The sequence below is a fragment of the Lacerta agilis genome, chromosome 2 (genome assembly GCF_009819535.1).
Source record: "Lacerta agilis isolate rLacAgi1 chromosome 2, rLacAgi1.pri, whole genome shotgun sequence".
Classification (NCBI taxonomy): Eukaryota; Metazoa; Chordata; class Lepidosauria; order Squamata; family Lacertidae; genus Lacerta; species Lacerta agilis.
The window spans coordinates 30,219,381-30,238,074 of record NC_046313.1 but is presented as its reverse complement, the minus strand read 5'-3'; the positions used below and the strand labels follow the sequence as shown (position 1 = coordinate 30,238,074).

Sequence of the window (18,694 nt, the reverse complement as noted above, 5' to 3'; positions counted from 1 at the left end):
CGGCCAGGCCCAAGAAAAGCTCCGCAACCTTTCTGGAGGCTCCAATCGAGGGGAAGCAACTGGATTTTTAACCCGGGGCTTTTGAATTATCTCGAGGTGGAGCCTATGGAGAGTGCAGACCGCGCTGCTGCTGCTGCAACCCGAGCAGAGCCGACGGCGGCTCTCGTTCGGCGGGGGGAGCATCTCCGAAGACAGGCATCTGCCGAAGAAGGAGCCGAGCCAAGCTCTCCCCCTGGCGCGCTCACCTTTGGAACAGCTTATCTGCCCTAAGGGAGACCAAGGACGGAAAGTAGAAAAAAAAATTACTCCAGAACCAACCACCAGCCCAGCGCTGGAAGGAAGAGGAGAGAGCTCGGAGCCGCCTCCCTCCGGGTGCCGAAGATCTTGCTGCCCCGAGAGTGCGATGCTAACCCCGGGAGCGATGCAAAGAAGAGCAGGAGGGAAGCGATAAGTTAGGAGCGCACGAAGCCAGTCATTGGCCGGACCTATCCCGGGATCGAACCCGAGGAGAAGCCAGAAGGAACCGGACTGGGCTGCACGGGCTCTGTCGTGGCGGGGGCGGGGGGGGATCCAAAGCTAACGGAACTGGAGGGCTAGTGAATTCGCCTGCCGGGACTGGATTCGGGCGGATTCTTTTCCTCCATGTGGAGCCACCAAGCTGGAAGGGACCTCGCAGTCGACCGGAGTTGAGCCAGCCGAGCGAGGCGCTGCCACACCCGCCCACCGCCCCTGTTCCCATGGATAGCAGCGTCGTGGCGATTATCATAGCCACCAGTGAGTACTTGCATGGCTCTCTCTCGCTCTTAAACCGGGATGGATGTGGGTGGTGGTGGGGGTCCTCCCCCCCCCAAATAAGACTGCCTCCCCCTGCTTGGTTATTGTCCCTGGCGTTATACTTCGCTGTATGCACACACATAATGTGGTTTTGGATTGGCACCTAGACACTGTTTATGGCCCCTCCACGGAAACTGGTAAGATTAAAGTGTTTGGGACCTGGTTCCAGTTACAGGTAGGTAGCCCTGTTGGTCTGCCATAGTCAAAGCGTCCATGCACAGGAAAGCTCATACCAAGAACAAACTTAGTTGGTCTCTAAGGTGATACTGGAAGGATTTTTATTATTATTATTATTTTGTTGGGACCTGGTTGTTTATATTACAGACAGGTACTGGACAAAGTCTTAGCCTTGGCTACCATTGATGACAGAGGCAGCTGCAGGTTTCTGCAAGTCACAGCTTTTGTAGTGAGCTTAGTGATTTCCTGCTATGAATGCTAACTTAGGTCATGGTTCTTAGGGATGCTAACTTGGCTTTTGGCTCTGCATTGTGGATTCATCACCCATGTTGACCTCCTGCCCTTCTTGCAGGTGACTGGAGGAGAGGAACTATTGGGGAGCTCTGTTAGTGTTGGCATGGCCCCAGCAGGGATTGGAAGGGCTGGTTCAGTGCACCAGGAGCCCTTTTGACACTCCCACAGAGCTGTAAGGAGCATGTAGGGATAATGTTAAAATCAGGACGGTGGAATCCTGTTTATGTATTTGAATTTCCTGTGTTTCTTTTTCTTCGGTATGTTTGAGTAGAAGTTCAGCAGAAAACGATGCGAGCAGAATGGTACAGCTTATCAGAGGAACTTAAAACTGGTACAGAAATATAGAAGCTTTGGAGAGTCACAGGACTGCTTCTGCCTAACAAAGGTTTCTGTGAAGTAAAAAAACTTGCATACAGTACTTCTATCTATAACTAAGCAGCTGATCTAGTGAAAGGTGTCACTTTTTCCTGTTTTGGCTTTTGGTTGGATAATAATCTTGTAAGATGTTTCCTACAAGAATTACAGCTCCAAGCTCTCTTGTGAGCAAAATACTGGTTGGAATTTGAAGAGACACCTGGGATCACCCGCTAGAGAGACATGATTGATGATTGTCAATCACCTGCTCCCCATTTCGATATTGTTGTGCCCGTTTTTTGGGATGTGAGAGTGATACATATTTTGTTGAACAGGCTTTGGAGTTTCATAGTGTGTGACCTGTGCCCTACTCTGAGACCTGAAGGCTTGTGTCTTCCATCCACATAGTAAACCGCCCATTGTAGATGATTATCAAGGGGCTCTCCAAAGACGCCTGCAGAGGAGGATATCCTTCATGTTATTCAGTGAAAAAGTACAGCAGCCTATCTGGAAGCATTACAAAAAATATTCGTCAATACACATTCTCCCATTTTCCACCCAAAGGCACCCAGTTAGCAACAGTAAAATCAAAATACAAAATCAAGTATTGAAAACAGAGCATCAGTTAAATAAATGATGAAGCAAACAAAAATGACATATACAATTAGCCAGTTCGGCTATAAAAATGACTACCAGAACAGGCATGTTTTCAAAAGGTAGCAAATGATAATTAAAAATGGCTCCAAGGGCCAGGCTGCTCTCCCAGGGCAGAGAGTTGTGCAGCCCGAGCGAAAACTCCTGTATTCCTGTCCAACATGCCTCAGGTACAGGTGAGATACACAGAACTTGAAGTATAGAATTAAAAAAGAGAGCCTTTCTCATCCAAAACAACAATTAGACCAGCAATTCCCTTTATGAAAATGTTGGGTGTCAGAGTGATGAATTAAATTGGCTGTGTTGTCTGTATATCAGCAGGAGAGAGCAAGATTTGTATATACATACATATATATATATATATATTTGTATATATATCAGCAGGAGAGAGCAAGATTTGTTCATTTGTCAGTGGAAGCGCCGTTCATTGCATCCCTGTTACTTTTCCATGTTTGGAAAAAAAAAATCTGGTGTTCCAAATGAAAATAAGAAAAGGCTTTTTGAAACCAGGGATGGGAATCTAATGGGCTTCCAGTTGTTGTTGGATGACAAGTTCCACTGACTTAAATAAACGTAAGTCCAGCAAATTCAGCACAGATGAGAAGCTCCCTCCTCAGTTCTGCTGACTCCACATGGTAGAATAAAGACAAGATTGTTCTATCAAGATCTAATCTAGTTATAAATCTGTCTGCTGCGTGCATGTTCCCTGATCCAGCATGCATAAACCAGAATATGTTAAAAAGCCCCCCAAAAATCAGTATATGTTGGAGGTGCCAGCGCTTTTTGAACAATGGCCCTCAGATTTGCAGATCAAATTCTTCTGCATTAGCTTCTGAACAGCCTTGTTCTGATAAAGCAGGTGGAAACACAACAGAATGATATTTAAACTTGATTTCTCTTGCATAATCACCTACGTTCAGCAGAGCTACTTGGAAGTAAATTGTTAGTTTGAGGGCTGCAAACTGGAAATGCTTGGACTTTTCAGGGTGTTGCAAAAACGAGTGGATTGCCATCTTAAGTGAAATAAGGAAATATTACCATCTGGCTGCCATTGGAAAGCAGAAATATGAGGAATGTGAAAATTAAGAGATTAAGGTCGCAATCCCAACCTGTTTTTGCTCCAATCCTATTAAAGCCAATAGGGCTAATCTGAAGTCAGTATGTGGTGGAATTGCAGGCTCCTGGGACGCAAAGCAGAGTCCTGGTGGGGCCGGTCCTCCGGTGGTTTAATTGCTGCTGTTTTCGTTGGATTTTTTTGCTAGTTGCCGAATTTCCCTGGTGTCATTCAGCTATTTGTTGAGTGCTTACCTCTTGCTAAGCGCCTCCAGAGTAGAATAAAGGCAGGTCCTGCCCACAGGTTTATGTTCTAAGAATATGTGTTACAAAGGAAGAAGGAAAGGCAGGGATTAATGGGGAGAGAGGAAAGCACTAAAGAAAATCCCAGAGGGAATAAGGACTTTTTTTAAAAAAAAAAAACTTATTCAAGAGAAATGGAAAATGTATCTACAGAGAGAGAGATTTTGTGGGGTTGGGGGCATTTTATTATCCTAAGCCAAATTCCAACACACCTTGGAAATTGGACACATCCAAACCATGTGTGTCAGCTCAGAAGATACCAACTCTGCTTCTCTGAGTCAGTTTTGCATTTTGTGCCTCAATATTTTCTGTTGGCTGGACTAAAAATGTGCCCCAAATACCAGAATCCATAAGGAATCCTTTGGAATTCTCACCCCCCACCACCACCACCCAAAAAAAGTTATTTTTGGTTTTCAGCACTTAAAACTTCTCTCCTGGATCAGTTTTATTGCAGCATCTTTACCGTAGCATGTGACATTGGCTGCAGTAAAAGAATACCCAAATAATAGCAATTCATTTGAAATGTTTGTGATTTTCTTTTGTCCCAGGTGGCTGGGGGTGGGGAACTGTGCCAGGGCTGGGTGGGACTGGAAGTGAGAAGTGGCTGGAATTTGGGAACGGTGCTTAATACTATGTAGGTGACACAGTATCCCAGAAGGACTGTGTTGAAGGTCTGCACCTGTATTTTATTTTATTTTTTTAGTGGTGGGTGTTGAAAATGGGGCAGTGAGACAGGTTTAGTGCTTGAGGAACTAGCAACAGGCCAGCTGTATAGTACTCCCGGGAAAGCCAACCACATTTCACAGTTCACCTCAAATCACCCAGATTAGATTGTGCTACAAGCGGTAGGGCCGTGGTGCCACTATAGCAGAGGCAGCGTACAATAAGGAGGAAGTGCCTGGAAAGTTTATACAAGTGAGCCGCACACCCAAGGGAGCACCGTATCTGCTATTGCTGGGTGCCTGGTAAGGGCTACAGGGTGAGCTCCTGTTGCTGTGTCCCAGCTCCTGCCAACCCAACAGTTCGAAAGCATGCCAGTGCAAGTAGATAAATAGGTACTGCTGCGGCGGGAATGTAAATGGCGTTTCCATGCCCACTGGTTTCCATCACCGTGTTCCGTTGCGCCAGAAGTGGTTTAGTCATGCTGGCTCCATGACCTGGAAAGTTGCCTGTGGACAAACGCTGGCTCCCTCGGCCTGAAAGCGAGATGAGCGCTGCACCCCATAGTCGTCTTGGACTGGACTTAACTATCATCCAGGGGTCCTATACCTTTACCTTAAGGGGCAATTTGGACCAGGGGAGTGGAATCTCAGGTTCTGCTTGCGGGCTTCCCATGGGCAGCTGGGTTGTCTGTTGTGATAACGGGGTGCTGAATTTCTTAATTTTTCTACTTGCTTAGTACCAAATCTGTGCATGGCCGTTTACAGAGAAGAAGTTTGACAGGCCCGTCCCTGATGGGGTTTACGAGCTAAGGCTAGATTGTCATGACCTATGAGGAGAAACCTTGGTCATGTTTCATGTGATAGATACCCTGCTTAAGAGACATATAGACAACTGCCAGCCTCTTAAAATTAGCTATATTTCTATTCTTCCTGAATAGAAAGCTTTCACGTTCCTAAATGTGCAGAGATTTGGCTGAACTAGGGTATCACTATCAAACTACTGGAGCTCTGTGATGCTCTTAAAAAAAAGCAAAACCCAACAACAACTCGCCCACCAACATAGATTGATTCCAGCCATGTAAATGTGACAAGTTACTAGTCCACAAGCACAGTCTTACCTTTCCCGCAGTTACTTGTGGCATATTGATGGCTTTATTTGATTAAAAATAGCAGTTTCTCTTTTGAGTTCACAGAAGCTTCTTTACCTAGTCAGAATGGAGACCATTTTTACTTGCCATAGGTGCCTGTTTACTTGCCATAGGTGTCAATAATTCATTGACCACCATTGCATTTCTTAGTAGTGCTGGAATGCCACCAAATCTTAGACCATAAACCTCATTGTTGTGTCTGCTGCAAGGCAGATCACAGCCAGATTCATTGGTGCGTTTTGCTAGTTTTTAAAGAACTGGGCACCCGTTTCTCTCTGCCAAGGGCTGGAATCTCAGTTACGAGAGAAAGGTTGAGACAATTAGGAAGGCTTGAAAAGTGTGCTTTTGGCAGCTCCTGTTGCTAGACTTCTCCAGGAGCATTTGGGTACCTGTCTCTGTCATTCATAATTGCATTGTGCCCATGTAGGTTCCCAGAGTCACTGATCCTAGGTAGGGATGAACCCGGTTAGGATGCCACGCGGCGCTTATTTGGTGGCTCTCTCCTGCCCCAGTTGCCTTTAGCCTAGCAGAGTGTACATTTCCAGGAGACTTCAGGCAGGATGTGAAGCCTGAGACCTAGTCCCGGGCTGTGTGCGAACACCCTCACCTGTGTTTCCCCTTTTCTCTTCCTCGACAGCAGTTTCTTCCTCCATCTTCATCGTGGCCATTTTGGTGCTGCTGCTGCTTCTGTACCACCGGGACCCTCTGTGCTGCCAGTTCCTGTGCTCTTGCCGTTTCTTCCAGAGCCCCAGTCAGTATGTGAGTATCTCCACCTCCCCTCTTCCCTGCTGTTTCAATAGGCCTCTCTGAACAACCGAATGCACCCACCTGCCCACCCACCACATTTCTTTCTGCTCTGGCTGGGATGGAAGGAACCAACCAACCAACCAAGGCACCCGCCCAGCTCAGCCTTCCGTAGGGTCCCTTTCCATGCTTGTACAGAATGGCCTCGGGGTTTAGGCATTATTATGATTATTATAATTTGTTGCTTACTCCTGGCTGGAGAGCAGCTCAAGGCCTATTTGCAGTTCTCTCCTGCTGGGTTTTATAGTGTTTGCTCACCAAGACACTCCCTGGCTCCCCGCTTCCTTCCCACTCTCGTCCACCAACAAAGCCCTTTCACCTGAGCGTGTCCGCCAATTGGCGGCTTTTGAGCACGGCTTGTGCTGTCAGGGGGCACGTTATTGAATTTTGAGAGCACGAGAAGGCAGCGCCAGGAGTGACGCAGGTCGCCAGGGCAATGGTGATCTCCCCCTGCGCCTAAGAGAACTGCACTCCTCCTTAAATCTCTGGCACACTTTCTTTCTTTCTTTCTTTCTTTCTTTCTTGGCAACGATGGAGCACAGCAGGGAATGCTACTGTAAGGCACGGGTAAAATACAGACAATGCCACTCTTGGTTGCTGGTATCCTGGCAACCAGCATTATACTTTGCACAGCTCACGATTGGAGACAGCCAGAGAGAGAACATTCTCCCCTATTTTTCTTCTCTCTCTCTCTCTCTCTCTCTCTCTCTCTCTCTCACACACACACACACACACTTCTTCTCTTTCTTATGCACACACAAACACAAGCTTTTTTGATGACTGCTGTTTGAGGAGCACCTGAGCAACTTTGTGGCATTCCTCTCCCCACCCCACCTTGCATTAAGACATTTGAAAGGCCAAAACTTGGGCAGCCTGTGTATACTTCCCCCCCCCCTTGCAGGTTCACACCAAAGGCCTATCTAGTCCAGCACTCTGTTTCTCACTATGACCAGCCAGAGAGAGGCTTCTTGGGAAGCCCACAAGCAGAGCATGAGAGCAACAGCCCTCTCTCCCCCCAAATGTGTTCCTTAGCAACTGGTATTCAGAGGTTCCCTTCAGCAAGGAGGAACAAATCCCTTTATTCGTTTACATTTGTACTTCCGCATATTCACATCTGAAATGGCTCATGGTAAAAAGTGCAGTTTGGCCACCAGAAGCGGTGAAGATGGCTCACTTAATTCTCTTGGAAAGGAACCATCAGGGGTGTGACTTTCAGGTAATTCCTGGCAGATAGCAGCCCAATAAGTTTTGTGTATCACGTACATCTTCAGGACCAGTTGAAATGCTTGCCTTATAAAAGCTCATGTTTCGGGGGGGTCCAGGTGAAAGAGGGTTGTCGCATCATGAAACCAGGCCAGAATTTACGTAGCTGGTTTTGTATAATTTAGGAATGCTCAGTTCAAGTCACGTCAAGGCGACATGTTTGGTGGGTGCGGCCGCTCCTGAAGTTTTGCTGGTGGAATTGCAGCTTTCAAGTTGCGGAATCCCCTCCTGTTGGGAACTTTCCTTTTGTTTCCCCCCCCCCCCCCCCGAGACTGCCATGCCACTACCCTTGTGGGCTTTTGTGGCACAGGAGGACACCGTTTGAGTTGATGGGGCCCAGGTGCAAGAGCCTCTTAAAAGTTTGCTGCACGGTGCTTACATGGGGAAGTGATCATTTCTGGGCTCCAGCCATGCGGCCTCCACTATCCCAGATTACTGTGTGTAGCGTGCGTGCATGCAGGTTATCATAGGGGGGCAGCCTGCTCTCAAAACACTGCCCTGCCCAGTTCATCGCACTACCGCAAAGGTTCCTGCAAGTGTGTCGGTGGTCCCATGCAAGCAACGCAGTGGAACCCTTGGGTCTGTGGGGGGCAGCGAAGCGCTTGCCTATGTGCTATGCAGCAGCACACTTGGATCTGCTGGGGAGAGCTCAGGGCCATGTGCCAGATTGGCAGGCCCTACCGAGGCAACACCTGAGCCTTGCTTGCTTGCGGCTCACCTTTCGGATCCCACGTTCGGATTTCAGAGCTGGCGCTACGTTTTGCTTGCTCCACCTGCGGAGGCTTAGCTTGAACAATGGGCGTAGTTTCTCAGAGGCTCCGTTGCAGGAAACCAGAAGGGAAGGGAGAAGAAGGTGAAATGCAAAACGGAGGCTTTGACCCTTGGAAACTCGCATCCCGCTTTCCGCAAGAATATGATACGTCGCACTGGCCGACACGCATAAATTGCAGTTTTGCTGACTCGTCGCATCCCGCTTTCCTTGCCCAAAGATGTTAATTTTTCCCAAACGAAAGGGATTATATCTGGAGGCAGGTCTGAGCTCATTTAAGTGCTGCGCCAAACATTTGCAAATCATTGGATTTCCCCATGGTTCTCAGTAAGGCCAATATTTCTGTAGTATAATCGCTCCTTTGAAGCGAGCCCATGGCCCCCATCCCCACCATGATTCCATTCAACCTGTTCCTTCTCTCTTTGGGTTTCTCTGCTCCCTTCTTGCTGTTACTTGTGGTGGGTCTCTTCATGGCTCTGCCTTCTGTGGCCTTTTGCAGGTGTTTGCTTAGTAGCAACTCTCTTGAGTCCAAAGGTAGAGGGAGCAAAAGCTGAGATTGTACCCTGTACTGCAAAGTCCTTCAGCTGCGCGCCCCAGATGTTGCTGGACCATACAACTCCCATGGCCCCCCAGCCGTTGGCTAACCTGGCTGGGGCTGATGGGAACGGTAGTCTTAAGAACACCTTTGAAGAACGCTGCTGTATCCTCTTCCTTTGGGAGGTGGGCTGGCACCGACGACAACTTCCTGTTCTTCTCAAAACACTCCTCTCTAGGAGAAGCTCAGGCATAGAGTGGGAGGTCTGGGAAAGACCAGCGCTAGGGATTTCTGTAGATGATTCACTCTTATCTACAACCAAGTGGCTTTTATCACTGCTTCAGGCCTAATGTCAGAATCCCATATGCAACCAGTTGGGATGCTTTACTGCTGCCACCTAGGTGAATCATTATGCACACAGACAACATCCTATGCGAGTGGGAAGGATGTTTCAGCTGCCAGAGTTAAATATCCCAAATAGCCAAGGTGGCTCACACATCAAAACAAACAAACAGACATGGTGCTGTTAGGTGCTGGATTACATATCTGAGGCTAGCAGCAGACAGGAGGTAGATTGGGATCTGCTGGTTGATCTGCCGGGGGTAGTTTGCAGTCTGTTGACAATGGTTTCCCACGCTCAAATATTTACAGGCGGCAGCAACGAAAAACGGCTTACCCACAGCCACCCGCTTTCCCTTTAAAATTAGGCTGAGGACACAAAGGAAAAGCTTGGGAGGAAATGAAGGGATTTTGTGTTTGTGAAGGGGACAGCAAGTTCAGTTCCTGCCCTGAAAACAAGTTGGCTGTGCCTCGGGTGCACGGTGTTCTTTTAAGTTTCTTTCCCCATCAGCCAAAACTTTGCCCTTGGGTGGTTTCTCAGGTTTCTAGTAAAGAAGATGGTAGATACCTCGAGCCAGGAGCTCCTCCCTCATTCCTTCCTGAGAGGATGGAAGCCATCCCTGGTGTCCTCTGGCTGGTTGCCCAGTCATAACTTGCTGTTGTTCTCCGAGGCCTCTTCACGGACCCAGGGTTGATATAATTTTGCCATATACCAAAAGTGGGTTTAGCTAGGAAAGTGTAGCTTGCCGGGAAGCTCTTGGCTCTGGAAAAGTGCACCCTGAAGAGTGATTCAACGACAGCAGCTGTCGGAGAAAAAACAGCTTGTGAGTGTTTGTTTTCAGAGATGAAACTTTTCAGTCAGCGCTCTTGTCACATGGACACGAAGAGGCTTCGGCTCGTTGAGATTTGCAGGCATTCCGCTTCTAGGAAACACGCAAGGTCCAGAAAGGCAGCTTAGAAATATTTTTAAAACAAAAAATTAAATAAACACCGGACTCTGGGCAGCGTGGTTTGATGTAAAGGCCCTTCTGCTGCCCTGACTCCTAGAAGGACGCACGGCCATCTTGTTTATGCCCCCCCCCAGCCAGTGATTTACCTTGAGGAGCCTGTGGCCCTCCAGGTGTTGTTACTTTTGATCTGTGCAATAGAACACATTGCCAAGCTTGCTGAACACGCACCCTGGAGTTGCCCGAGAGGAAAGCTCAGCTTGTATTTTAATTTCCCTTCCTTCCTTTCACTCCACGTAGGATTGCCCCCCTCCCTACTTCAGCAGCAACCAGCGTCTGGTGGGACCACCGTCGGGGACGCCGCGTCTGGAAAGCGCAGCTGAAAACCCTGGCGTCCAGGTGAGGGAGGGGGAGACTTTCCTTCCTGAAGTCTGGGCAAATCACCTGTAAAAGGAGCTTGACCTGCGCGGGAGAAGGGGGCTTGCTTCAGGAGGCCAGCCCAAACACCAGGGAGGGAGTTGGAAACGCTGGTGATGGATCCCCAGGGGCTGTTCCCTCTAGGCAAGAGGTTGGGTCAATGAAGAGGGAGAAAAACTACCCAAGTCCATGGGCCTGGTGGTTGCAGAAACCCCTGGGCAAGGGGCACGAGGCTCAGCAAGTACCTGGCTATTGCTGAACAAAGCATTGCTGGCATACTCTCCGTTCCAAGGAAATGCTTCCACAGACCCAGCATTTTCACAGTGTGGCTTTTATGGCTTTGCACACATGCAAATAATAATATTTCGACACCCGAAGAGGGAAGCATGGAGAGTACCGTGCCGTATGCAAGAACTGGCATCGGTTTGCTTTCTTCCGACGGCCAATTCTCCCGTTATAGGCGAGCGGCGGGTTTTGTCGTCAAGCCAGTTCCTAAAACGTAAAGTGGGAAGGCGACAACGGGCGAGCCCCCGAGCTGGGTGTATCATCCGGGTGCATTTGCTAATGGTGTCCCTCTGTGCGTCTAGGGAGATGAGCTGTTCTGTGTCGGACCCCCCAGCAGCTACCAGCTCCCACCGTGGGAGCAGCCGCGGCTGCCGAGCTACGAGAGCGTGCGGAAAAAGGATCGCCAGCGGGAGATCCACCAGATGATTGCCGAAAGGTTCGGCTTGTGGGCAGAGATCTCCCCAGAGGTAAGCTATCTTCAGCAAAAACAAAAAACAACACCCGACAACCCTCCACCCTACCACTATCTTAGGGTATAGAATTATCCCGCTGGCAGGTCTCTTAATTATAGAACTTGGCCCGGAGGTTCCTCCTCCTCTTCCTCCTCCTCCTCCTCCTTGTGATACCTTGGGACCCGGCTCTATCTTTCCAATGGCTTTTTTATCTTGGAAGGAACACAGTGTTCCAGGAGGCTCCAGCGCTAAGACACTTGTTTACATTCCTTCTGGCTAATGATTCATCCTGTATCTTTTGGAAAGAAGTGCTTCTGTCTTCCACAAGGAGCCTAAACAGACACGGTGACAGCCAGGGATAAAGCCTCTGAGATGGTGCAAAGTGCCTTGCCATGCCCCTGGCACTGTAGGAGCTGTTCTGTTGCTGCCTGCCAGGGTCACAGGAGGGTTCTCACACCAGAGGGCCCTCTGCCCAGGATCCCCTTTTACCCGGAGCTAGGGATATAGGAAACCTCAGGCCCGGAGACCCCAATGTGGCCTTCCAGACCTCTCTGTCTGGCCTCCAGGACTTTGCCCAGGTCACGCAGGTCCTTGCTTTGCACCTTTTTTGAGTGTTTTTGCCTGGCTGGAATGTGCCCTTCAACTCTGATAATGCCTCATCCTTGCCTGGATGGAGGATAGACAGGTGCGCAGAAACTTGCCTACTGCACAAGAACAAGATTTACACCTACTGCCCTGCCCCCTTTTTGCTTCTGGCTCCATCCGCCGCTGCCATGTCACCCTTGTAAATGCCCAGAAGTAAATGATACCTTTGTATGTAAAAAGGTTCCTTGTGTCTGCTGTAGCCAAGCAGTGTCCCCCCACCCCACCCCCACCCCGAGACTTGAAGCTGGCATAATGGAGGAAGCATCAGTGCCTGTAAGGGACGCGGGTGGCGCTGTGGGTTAAACCACAGAGCCTAGGGCTCGCCAATCAGAAGGTCGGTGGTTCGAATCCCTGCGACGGGGTGAGCTCCCGTTGCTCGGTCCCAGCTCCTGCCCACCTAGCAGTTCGAAAGCATGTCAAAGTGCAAGTAGATAAATAGGTACTGCTCCGGCGGGAAGGTAAACAGCATTTCCATGCGCTGCTCTGGTTCGCCAGAAGCGGCTTTGTCATGCTGGCCACATGACCCGGAAGCTGTACGCCGGCTCCCTCGGCCAGTAACACGAGATGAGTGCCGCAACCCCAGAGTCGTCTGCGACTGGACCTAATGGTCAGGGGTCCCTTTACCTTTATCAGTGCTTATAGACGCATCCTGTTGTTCTCTCCGCTCTCACGTTTTGTGTGTGTAGTGCTTCAAAAGTCTGCAAAACTTATTTGACCAAAGATTTTTATAGTGTATATATATATGCCTCTCCCCCTCTCCATTTCTGTCCGTCCAAGGTAGGATAGGCTGAGACACTGTCACTGGCCCAGGGTCACCCTGTGAGTTTCACGGCTGAGCGGGGATTTGAACCTGGGTTTCCCAGGTCCTAGGCCAGCACCCTGACCAGTATACCACACTGGTTCTCCAGATGGGACAAATGAAACCAATGCTTACACCACAGGAAACCTCTATGAAAAACGAGGCCAGTTCTTTCTTTTTCTTTTAAAAAGCCTACATCCACATCTTAAAACAGTCTGAAGCCCAGGTTTAAAATTTACAGTGAAGAGAATAGAGTAGTTTGAAAAGGCAAAATAATTTTGCTTGTTGGATGCTGGTGTTCCACACAAATGGCAGCTATATTTGGTGTGTGTGAATTAGCATTGGCTCCTCTAAGGATGAATAACAGCAATAATAGTAGTAGTAAAAATAAATAAAAATAAAATAAAACAAAAGCTTTATTATTTATACCCTGCCCATCTGGCTGGGTTGCCCCAGCTACTCTGGGCAGCTTCCAACACACATAAAAACTTAATAAAACGTCAAAATGTTAAAAACTTCCTGATACAGGGCTGCCTTCGGGTGTCTCCTAAAAGTTGTGTAGTTCTTTAGCTCCTGGACATCTGAGGGGAAGGCGTTCCACAGGGAGGGTGCCACTGCTGAGAAGGCCCTCTTCCTGGTTCCCTGTAACCTCACTTTTCCCGCTGAGGGGACCGGCAGAAGGCCCTCGGTGCCGGACCTCAGGGTCCAGGCTGAACGACGGGGGAGGTGGAGATGCTCCTTCAGGTATACAGGGCCGTGGCAGTTTACAAACTCAGCTGGGTTGTAAATGTCATTGAACTGGGTGGGGTGGGGGGTTTATTTCTGAGTGATTTATTTATTTTCTGAGTAACCGTGTAGAAGACTCAGGCATTGCTCTTGATTCTTCTAATGGACTTGAGCCTTACAAGTACTCTATCAAAGGAGCAATAATGGTAGTCAGCACTCTCGCAACCACTTACCATTTATATTGCATACTTAAAGTGCTTTCAGCAGATAGGTGAGCCTTCATAACAACCCACAGTCTAGATAAGGAGAGGCCCAGAGCGGATAAGCAGGAGCACGTGATGCAATGAATGTTACAAGCTGAACTTTTCTGTCTTTGGATCTTTGTACTTGCATCGCACATCTGCCCTCGGGACAGTATTCATGATTTCTCGTCCCCCCCCCCACCTATTTTTTACTTATTCAGGCTGCAACCCTTTGTCCACTTACCTCTGAGTAAGCCTCACTAGGACTTACTCCTGGGTAGACCTGTCTAGGATTGCACCATTAACCGGTTAATCTGTGGCCTTCCAAACTGGGGGGCAGTGTGGGGAGCGCACACGTTATTGTTTTCATTTGTTACTACATTACGCATTTTTGTGCTTTTTATATTGTCAACAGCTGTGTGATTCTTGGGCGAAGGGCGCTATAGAAATTTAGTAAATTTAATAAACAACAGTGTAACTATATATATATATACCTGCTCAGAAGAGCTGCAGCCTTAAATACATACCATTAAATAACCCATTAATGAAATAACCAAGTAACAATGCAGTCGTACCTCAGCTCCTGAACACCTCGGGCAGGGGTAGACAACCTAAGGCCTGTGGGCCGGATGTGGCCCAGTCACCTTCTCAATCCGGCCCACGGACGGTCCGGGAATCAGCGTGTTTTTACATGAGTAGAATGTGTCCTTATATTTAAAAATGCATCTCTGGGTTATTTGTGGGGCCTGCCTGGTGTTTTTACATGAGTAGAATGTGTGCTTTTATTTTAAAATGCATCTCTGGGTTATTTGTGGGGCATAGGAATTCGTTCATTATTATTTTTTCAAAAAATAGTCCGGCCCACCACATGGTCTGAGGGATGGGTGGACTGGCTCATGTCTGAAAAAGGTTGTTGACCCCTGGCCTTGGGAGTCGAACGTTCCAGCTCACGGACGATGGAAAACCGGAAGCAGCGAGTGTTCTGGTTTTCGAACTTTTTTTGGAAGCCGAACACCCAGTGCAGCTTCCGCTATTGTTTCCGGCTCGCCTGCGCAATTGGAAACCAATTGGAAGCCACGCCTTGGGTTTCTGAACGTTTCGGAAGCCGGCTGTAATAGTAAAACATACTTAAATTTTGAATCTGTTTTATCTCTCTCCCACCCACCACCCACCCCACAAAGGCCTTTAAAAGAAATAATGAATGTAAGGAATAGCTTAAAGGTCCGGTGTGTGAACAGGCTCACGGCAGGGAAGTGAGCTGGTGTTCTTGTGCCAGAATATCCTTTTCTAGGAAGGCTACTCTTTTACTCTCTTACTGTTAAAACCTGGATGGAAGCAACTTCTAATCACCGTGAATATTTTCATTTATTCACCTGCCCCTGAGCAAGAGCAAGCTGGTGAACCTGGGCAGAGGCCCCAGTGACAGTTGCTGTACTTCAGTGAAGCAAACCAGGGACTGATCTGGATTGAAGTGATCTCAGCAGAAAACCAGAGAACTTAAAGTGGTGGGGGTGGGGTGGGGGAAACTGCCCATCTGATAATGAGGGTTGCTGCCAGTCTTCTGCATCCCGGTTCTCTAGGATGTTTGGAGAGTGGGAGGGTAACCGAAAGAAGAGTAGCTTTCGGCAGTGTGCCAGAGGGACTGGAAAGGATGCGACGAGACCAGAAATGCTTGTTTCTAACAAGTGTTTTGGTGGCAGAACTGCTGGGTCGACGGAGCGTCGGATATGAAGGTTGCTATAGCCCTTTGTGCGCGGTCGAAATGAAAGGGGTTCAGGAACTCAGACTAGATTTCATAAAATCATACACACAAACTTTACTAAAACAAAACTCCACAAGAGGGGCGGGGAACTCCAAATAATTACACAGATTAACATAGCTCAGAAGGTAAGAAACACTAACTTATCCTGGTAATTAAAATAAACATTTGCACCTAAATCTCAATAGGCTGAGCAACAGAACAAGATGCTTTCAAAAGCCCAAATAGATGCCGACCTCGGCTTGGCTGGCTGCCCAGAGCTCCCACCAACCCAGGTTTTATGGGAACCTAGACCATGGGTCCAGTTACCTTGTGACACTGGCCTTGAAGCCTTAACGGGAGACAGCTGTATGTCAGCTCATTATTTCTGAGGTTCTAACCCGTTCCCATAAACCAGAGCCGATATCACCACAGCCTTGCTTTTAACTTGGCCTGGGATCTGGGAGACCCTAATTCAAGTCACCACTCGGCCATGAAGCTCACTGGGGGAGCTGGGACCAGTTGTTGCCTCTCAGCCTAATTTACCTCACACAATTGGTTAGGAGGATAAAATGGCAGCATGCGTCTGAACACCTTGGAGGAAAAGCAGGACATAGAATCTAATAGTATGAACAAACAGTACAGCTGTTTGTCAGCATTGCCTTGGGAGACACCGTGGGAGCGAATCAGCTCAGCTTCCGCCACGGGAGCACACCTATGGGCCGTGAATTGTGCGATGCAGTTGCATAAGGGGTGAGGCTCATGAGACCCAAGCTCACAGGTGCGTGGACATTGGGCAGGGTAGGTGTGGTGGAGGCTGGTGGGTGAAGCTGGCACAATAACTGAGCCTTGGCACACATTCAGGGGAAAAAACATTTGCATAGGCCAAGGCGGGCAGAGCCGTCCGTGGTTCTCTCAGGAGGCAGTATAACAAGCTGCTTCTTATTTTTTTACAGTTACCGCCACCCTACGAGCAAGCCCTGAGGTACCCTGCAACCTTACCAGGAACCGGAGCAGGTTCGGAGTTATCAGCCGGACAGAGCTTGCCGGACATGCTGCAAGCTTCTCCAACTTACCATGCTCAGAGGAACACTTCGGTGTAGGCTGCAGGTTGGGTCCCGCCCCCCAGCCCACCCTGTGTCCGGGACAATGCCAGAGTTTGGGGTGTGGGTCTCACTTGCAGCCTGCCAATCCTTTCCAGGTGCAAAAGGAACTGGGTTGGAACTCTTCAGAGCCGACACAAAGCCAGCCAAGTTTTGTTTTGTTTTGTTCCCCCTTCCCTTTCTTACTCGTATTACAGTATTGAGAGTGAATGCTGGGAGATCGCCATCTCTTTCTGGAACTGAGCCTGAGGACAGCTGGGCAGTTCTGTGTACACCACTTGGGGGAAGCTGTGGTCTCTCTCTCCAAGGCCGGAGGAGCTTCAAAGAGTCTCGACCTTAGGGACTCCTCTCACGCAGGGCAGAGGGCCAGAATCTGTTACCCTCAGGGCTGCCTTCTTGCCCTAGGAATTGAAAAAGCCACGTAGAAAACCCTATGGAGATTTCAGTCTTGCAGGGTCAAACATTGGACCAAGCCAGCAAGGGGCTCCCCTTGTCATTTTTCAAGAGGCAGACCAACACTTCCTACTCAAAGGGCATCCTTGGAGGGAAGCACCAGTAGCCATTACATTAAAAAAAAAACAACACATCAGTGGGAGCTGCCAAACTTGCAAAGTATTAAGCCTGAACAGGAGAACGTTGTCTCTGGTCGTCTGACTTAAGGAGTTTCGCTTATCAGGGATTGCAGCTTCAAGTGACAGAATGAATGTATTTTGCCTCCAGCTGTTTCTACTGATTCTCGGACAAATTCCAACTGGGATTTTTCTCTCTCTCCTCTCCCCTTTTCTTTCAAATGCTGCAGGGCAGTTTTGCAAGTTCAAATAGGACAGCAGAAGGCAGGATCTGGAGCTTCTGCAGGGAATTCCCTCCCCTCTCGGGAGTCTGAAGCAGCCCGAGGTTTTAGGGGCCAAGCCATATAACCAAGAAAGGGTTACGTGCAGAGACAAGAGGGATCTCCCCCAGGAGGGGAGGAAGGTGGTGATAACTGATAGCTATCACTCCTGTCATTGTTTACTCTACTTGATTGCTCTTTGATTTTCTGTTATTTGGGTGGTTGTTTTTTTTGTATTTGACACAAGACGCTTTTAAAATGTTCCCAATGCCATTGTTAAAACTGAAACAATCCGATCAGAAAAAAAAATATGTTTTGGGGGCCTCCTTTCACATTCCAACTTTGTGAGTGTATTCAAATGCTTGGGGGGGGGGGGTGATTAGCCAAATTCCTTTGTGTGGAATTGAGAAGGTCAGCAGTGACTCTTGTTTCATACAGGTTCCAAGCTATAATTATGGCGAGTGCAGACACACAACACTAAGGCTGAATACACATTATTATATTCTAGAATCCATGGAGACTGAGTTCTTTTTCCTCCTCTACAAACTCCCCACACTAGCTAGCTAGCTACGTTGCATATTTCTGCGCCTGAAAAGTGCTACTTGACAAACTAGTTTAAATTCCAGAAATAAAAGCTCACTGCAGATCAATTCTGCATTATTACCATTAGAAAACAGATGTCGGCACAAGGGAACTTGACTCCCTTTCCACACACCCCAAATCTCCTTGGGCAAGCCTCTGCTGCAGATATCGGGCAATGCAGGAGGAGGTGCACAGAGGCAGGGGAAGTTCTGTTGTGTTGCCAAAGACATCCCATGCGAGCAGCGACTTTGGTGGATTCAACCTTGTGTCTACTGCATTCATGCATGCATTGCATCATCTATTTTCCCTTTCCTTACTAGGCTTTTCTTTCTTCCAAATGCTGGTGTTTCCTGTGTATATGGCTACATAGTTTGAGATGGTAGCATTCCCCTCCCGCCTGGAAATAAAAAAATGGAGGGAGGTGCTACAACCCAGATTTTTTTTAAAAAAAAGAATGGATTAATTCCCCCCCCCCCAAAAAAAAAGAAATGCACAGGAGGCAAAAGCAAACTGAGGGACACAATCAAACACACAGGGCAGACTAGAGCATGAAAGGGCAGCCTGTGGCACTCCTGGCTAGGAGCGGAATGGCCCAGGGGTCTCCCTAAAGCACTGCATCAGGTATGCCCTCTTGACTGTGCTAACAGCTGCTTCCCAGCTCAGTAGGACAGCTTAAAAAAAAAAAACACCAAACCACAGCAAGGCCACAGTTCCTGCATATTTATAGTAAAAGTAAAGGA

General features: G+C 48.4%; 1 protein-coding gene across 1 annotated transcript; it reads left to right on the top strand.

The window, feature by feature from the left end:
* Nucleotides 1–410: 410 nt before the first annotated feature.
* Nucleotides 411–16,603, top strand: LOC117039020 (the record flags this gene model as incomplete). Its single annotated transcript, XM_033136056.1, has 5 exons — nt 411–774; nt 6,117–6,238; nt 10,437–10,535; nt 11,141–11,305; nt 16,397–16,603. Coding segments are annotated over 5 exons (897 nt in total), but the record flags the coding sequence as incomplete, so codon positions are not given.
* Nucleotides 16,604–18,694: the final 2,091 nt, after the last annotated feature.